The 5,824-nt window shown below is 32.1% G+C and overlaps 1 protein-coding gene across 1 annotated transcript; it reads right to left on the reverse strand.

The window, feature by feature from the left end:
- Positions 1-2,862: 2,862 nt before the first annotated feature.
- Positions 2,863-3,916, reverse strand: LOC131841856 (flightin). Its single transcript, XM_059190215.1, has 3 exons — positions 3,824-3,916; positions 3,506-3,697; positions 2,863-3,355 (listed from the first exon to the last, which is right to left on the reverse strand). The coding sequence occupies exons 2-3, from the start codon at positions 3,679-3,681 to the stop codon at positions 3,052-3,054; spliced, it is 480 nt and encodes a 159-aa protein (XP_059046198.1). The 5' UTR covers positions 3,682-3,697; positions 3,824-3,916; the 3' UTR covers positions 2,863-3,051.
- Positions 3,917-5,824: the final 1,908 nt, after the last annotated feature.

The following is a 5,824-nucleotide window of genomic DNA, read 5'->3' on the forward strand; positions in this document are numbered from 1 at the left end:
ACACCTTATATTTTTTAATACCTTTATTCACTACGGATATATAATTTGAAAATATGGAGTATTTAAATGATAATAGAGATAATAGATTATACTTAATGACTTTATTAAATTATTTATATAAAATAAATACGTACGGTCTTGGTGGTCTGGCGGTTTAGCACAGCGTCTATATCCTATGGTCGCCAGATTGATGCTTGGCACAGTATAAATATTTGTATGACTACAATTATATGTATAGGTTTGGGGGTTTTCTATGTATAACAAACTATTAGCATTTACAAAAAAAGTATTTAGATTAGTTCTCTAGTATCCATAACACACCCATAAGCTCTTATTCTTGGGACTAGATGGCGTTATATTTATTCTTCTATTAGCCTAGTAAAATAAGTATTTTTATGAAAAGTCTCGGCATTATTTTTTTTATTGCCAGAAAATTGATTATAGTTGATGATGTTGATATCAAATACAAAATGAGTACAAACCTAATATAAATTTATTTCAGTATTTCTATGTGTAGACTATGTGCCTATCTCTAATTTGCTCTATAAGCTATGTTTGGGTGTGAGAGCACGTTATATATTCGTGAAATTACAGGTCACCTCAATCGTCAATAATAACAAGGCATGAGAAGCACCAGTGTAGTACTAACGTCGCCTATTTTAGGTGATCGTTACTACACTACAATCTGCATCTTAGTCTATTGACGTGATAGGTAACTATGCAGAGGCATGTTAGTAATAGGTACCCTTAAAGGCTAAGTTTAAAACTAAGGACTATTCAGTTAAATCTTCAGTATCATTTATTAACTTTATTTAACTAGCTAGTTAAATTATGAGAGACTATTCTTAATAACATTCTAAAAGTAACTTTGTTTATCTCTTTACTACCTCTTCAAGCTACATCTACGCTCACAAAATGCCGAGCTCTCTCGAGATAAAGTAACTTACATTTAACTTTATAAGTTTCCAAATAAGTGTCCATTTGTTCTCTGTTCTTACGGTCATATATGTTGTTTACATTAAACTTATTATCATAATATATATGCGCTATATAATGAATAAATTTAAACTCACAGAAATGGTGTTATTTGTATTAATTAGTTAATTACTTAGCAGTAAAAAAATGTCTGCACTATCTATCGGGTAATTAGTGCCATATTGGCACGTGCATATTGTGACTCCATTTAGTAAATTAAATTATGTCCCTCTTCATCCGATGTCCTCTACACAGAGGGCAAATGAATTATAATTTACAGAGTTCCTGTACTGTATACACTATGCTTTTTACCTAAATTGATTAATTATTTAGTATTCGAATTGACCTTTACACTTTGTAGGTTTCAGATTGATATTCACGAATAGTTAATTTGATTTCGTAACTCTTATATCTATTTTTGTATAACTAATTTAACAGTATCAAATCGATGTCTAGGCTCCCTTGATCATTGTAACATTTAATTATGTTCAAATTGGCCAATTGCCTATTTTACCTGGTAGGTAGACGAAAGCTTTGGCTACCGCCCAAACGATTACATTCACTGAACTGTCAAAGATAAGTTATTTTAGATATGTTGACATTGAAACTTTGAACACTTTCGCTCAGTGTATGTGTCACACAGATGTGACATTGAGAAACATACATTAATTTATCTGCCATTTTTGATGGTTTTAAGACTTTTCTAATTTATGTAAATTTATTTCTAATCCATTTTAATATTATTATCATTATATTAATACAGTTCTATTATTTTGATAATTTTCTTCAAACAATTATGAAAGTATTGAAATAATCCGTGCTTTCATTAAGTCTATGTGGTTTACTTTTGTCTAGGAAGTTTCTCAGCTAAGTACCAAATATTGTCTTGTCTATAGTTACATAAATTATTCCATTATGAATTCATAAATCATCTTTATTAATAAATCGTCGCACACAGATTATTCTGCCGAAGTTAATAGGGGTCATTTATCTGGCAACAATTAATATAATATGCCTTATTAGCCAGTAACTTGGATCGATTATCAAACATTATTCTTCGCCATAATTGCTTGTAATTTTGATAAGCACCAATTATTAGCGATCAAGCATCAAATATAAATATTTTAGTCTTTAATGACTGGATGGATTATTAATGTTATATATAACGTTATACTTATATATAGTTCTATGAAGTACTATATTAGTTTTTATATGTTCTTTATTATTTTTATTATATACATTAAATAATATGATTAATTTCTAAACAATACCCTTTACGATACTTAAGTAGTGTTATTTATTGAAATTTCTTTTTGTGAGTGAGTTTAACAAGTATTTTGCTATGTATGACTTACGGTACTTCAAAATTAGACCATATCATGTATAATATAAGGGACTATTATTAGATTTGAGATATAAATTTATAATAACAAAATATAAAATATGGTATAGTCGTATTAAATAATTATTTCAGTATGAAGTATCCAAATATATAGGTAATGTAACATATGTGTTGAAAGTTGTAAAATATATGGCGAACTAATCATATCACTTTCAACTATTTCAGCTAGTCACAGAAACTTTTTTAATTAATAAAACAAATGTCTAAGGTTTTATTTTACAATTAGCTAGGTACAAGTTTAAGAATACTTATTATTTGGAATAATTGCTAAGATCGCTTTGCAACGCGTCCATATAACTCTCGCTTCGCATTGCTGTATATCGACACTCTAAATTACAACTACAATGTACATTCGTTCGTTTAATGTACTGATCTATAATTAATACAAGATCGTCGTAAAGGTAAACATTAGTATACCTACCTACGCAAACATTGGAAGAAATAAAACCACCTTTGCACTTACACGTTTATTGTCTTACCCAATCAAGACAGACATATTTATAGGAATGCGGAAGGCTTCCGATCAGACTGTGGTCACTCTAAGGTAGTAGGTATGCGATTTGCCGTGAATGCTGCATTACACCAGCGAGATCCTGTAAAATTGATATTAAGGTCACACCACCGACTGGATTGGTGTCAGCGTAGCCAGGTAAAGCGAGGATGTTAGAGCGAAGCTAGATAGAAACTGTGTTAAATCCGAGTACGGAATACTTCCTCGAGATAAGGGATTTGCTGTGATAACGGTGGAATCGCGCGCCTGTTGAGATGTGACGAAGTAGACTGGTATCCTTGTTTAAGCACTTGGTGTTATAATTGGAGCTCTTCGATAGATAGGTCCTGAGCGCACGCTCGCCCCATGTCTGCGCTTGCGGCCTTTCTACTGGTAAACCTTTATTTCGTCTATCCAAATAGTTGATGACTTGGTCATAGTAATTTTTCTGATAGTCGTACAGGTAGGAGTACTGAAGGAATTTGGGCCTGAAATAGATAATTTATTATACTTAGAAAACACATTTCTACGGCAGCTGCAAAATTCATTATACATATGTATTTTTATTTTCGTAATATTGACGTAGGAAAGGTGTGTGGGATGTTTAATTAAATCAATTTTAAGATGAATAAACTGACCTAATCCAGTGTTTGAATATTAATTTCCTTGGTGCTGTTCCAATGACGATGTCTTCTGCTGGAGGTTCTGCTTCTTCAGGTTTGGATTCTGCAGGAGCGGGCTCGTCCGCTGGTGGTGCCTCCTCTGGGGCAGGTTCGGGCTGTGCTGGAGTTTCCTCTTCGACGTCATCCCACATCTTGCAAGGGGGTACTCTGGGATCAAAAACCGCTTAGAATTATTACACTGTATCACTTTCCTATGTTCCAAACACAAACAACATACTCGTTTAGACACTAAGCTATCACAATCTATAAAAACATGTTCACTATTCCACAGACCTAATTGGGTTTGGAGATGTGTGGATCGGATGATCGTTCGTGTACGACTGCTAGCACCGTGCCCTGACTGCGAACGGAGCCTCCCAAATTATCTCCCTTCGACCCCACCTGGCTCTCGCAAGCGCTAGCTCTCTTTCTAAGATGGGCTGCCAATGATTTTCTGTCAATACAGCGGCCGTGCATGAACAAATTCCTCGCCATTTTTAAATGGTGTGCCAAATATTGCTATTGCCGTCATAGTAAGAGAATGCCAATTTAAAAAAAATATTTTTTTATTTTATATGCCAGAATTGTAGTTAAGGGGATTTTTGCCTGTTCCTACTGTCAAAGTAATAATGGATGCTGTTATTTGAAAAATATTATATAAAATATGAACATGGAATAATTAAGATCGATATTAAGATGTTAATAAAAGTTGATTTCCGTCCAAACATATATAAGCTTAATTTTAAGAAGTACATTACTAATATGCAGTTTTTTATACTATATTAGGTGTCAGAATGTCAGAATAGATGTTATTATTTATGATGTATTTCAACAGATTTTAACAGTTGCAATGACAACAAAGAAAATAAATGGAAATTGATGAATTTGTTTTGCAGATGGATATGTTAGACAAGAACATCATGGAATACAGCCAATTTTTTATTTCTATTACTTATTAAATTAGTAACCGCTTAGATATTGTTTCCTAAGAAATAATTTATGTATTTGTAATGTAGTAGAATCTAATGCGATCGGGGTTAAACAATGGTTAAATAACGGCAACGTGCTTTAATTAGTGCTGGGAGAAGAATACTACTATATAGCTTCAACAATATTCATATTACAGCCCCACTATGAAGCAGGTTGCACAAAGCTGTTCAAATCATTTGAATTATAAACTATTGTTCGTAGTGCACTCTCTATCTGAGATTATTATGTGACATATATTTATTGAACATACAACAATTCAGTTATATTACGCCGTATATGAACTAGATATATACACTACCTTCGTCCGATGAAGTTGTAATGGTCTGTGAGGCCAACTGTATTACAATAGTTCAAAAAAATGAATACCGTACTTGAAAGACATTACTCTATTTCTTAAATGGAATAATTTAAGTACTCAGTTAATAAATATTAGACAACGTAATCCATGATAATATCATTAATAGTATTCACGTAAAAGTTTCTCAATGTATTCAAATGTTTATCATTTAATTACCTAAGCGTAGAAGTGAACGGATTTCGGTGTAATTAGTCATACAGTTTCTGTATTAATGTATAAGCTATTTTTATTCTCAATTCACACGAGAAATGACGTGGACTAAAACTAGTTAAAGATATATTTTCCACAGCGTCACGCACGCGATCCGTTTACGTATATTTTACTTAGGAATATCCATGGTATAAATGAAATCAATAAATTAAAATATATAATAAAATGCTTATGAAGATTATATAGTCCGCCCCACTAAATTTAGTGAAATAGTAACTGTTATTGAATAAGCCAAAGATATTTTTAAGCGCAGTAAATCAATCAGTAACATAATTAGTACGTGAGATAGATAGTAGTAGTACCTAAAGACAATACCATCCAATAAACATGTATAAATAAAAATAAAGTTGACAGTTCCGCAATGTGATAGTAATATAATTAGTTCCATTAAATTGGCTAATTGGCTTGAGAGTGGAATTTCACAGGTAAATAGGTGCACGCAACACACGTATCTCTATAATATATGCATATGTAGATATGTATATTGGTATTACAAATCTGTTCATGCTTTCTATAAATAAATCAACCTATGCTAAGTCAATGTACATATTTCTATAAAGTCTATATTATATTTTTAAGCAATTAACACTAAACTCAAAATACAGGTAAGCAAGGGAATTAAGGATTATTAGAATACAGAGTAATAGTTTTTTAGTGGATGATAGTGTTGTAGTTACTTGTATTCGTTAATAGCATTCGCTGGCGCAGCACCAGTGCAGGATAATGATATAGGTGAC

The sequence above is a fragment of the Achroia grisella genome, unplaced genomic scaffold (genome assembly GCF_030625045.1).
Source record: "Achroia grisella isolate CSIRO2021 unplaced genomic scaffold, CSIRO_AGI_Agris_v1 utg1064, whole genome shotgun sequence".
In the NCBI taxonomy this organism is placed as follows: domain Eukaryota; kingdom Metazoa; phylum Arthropoda; class Insecta; order Lepidoptera; family Pyralidae; genus Achroia; species Achroia grisella.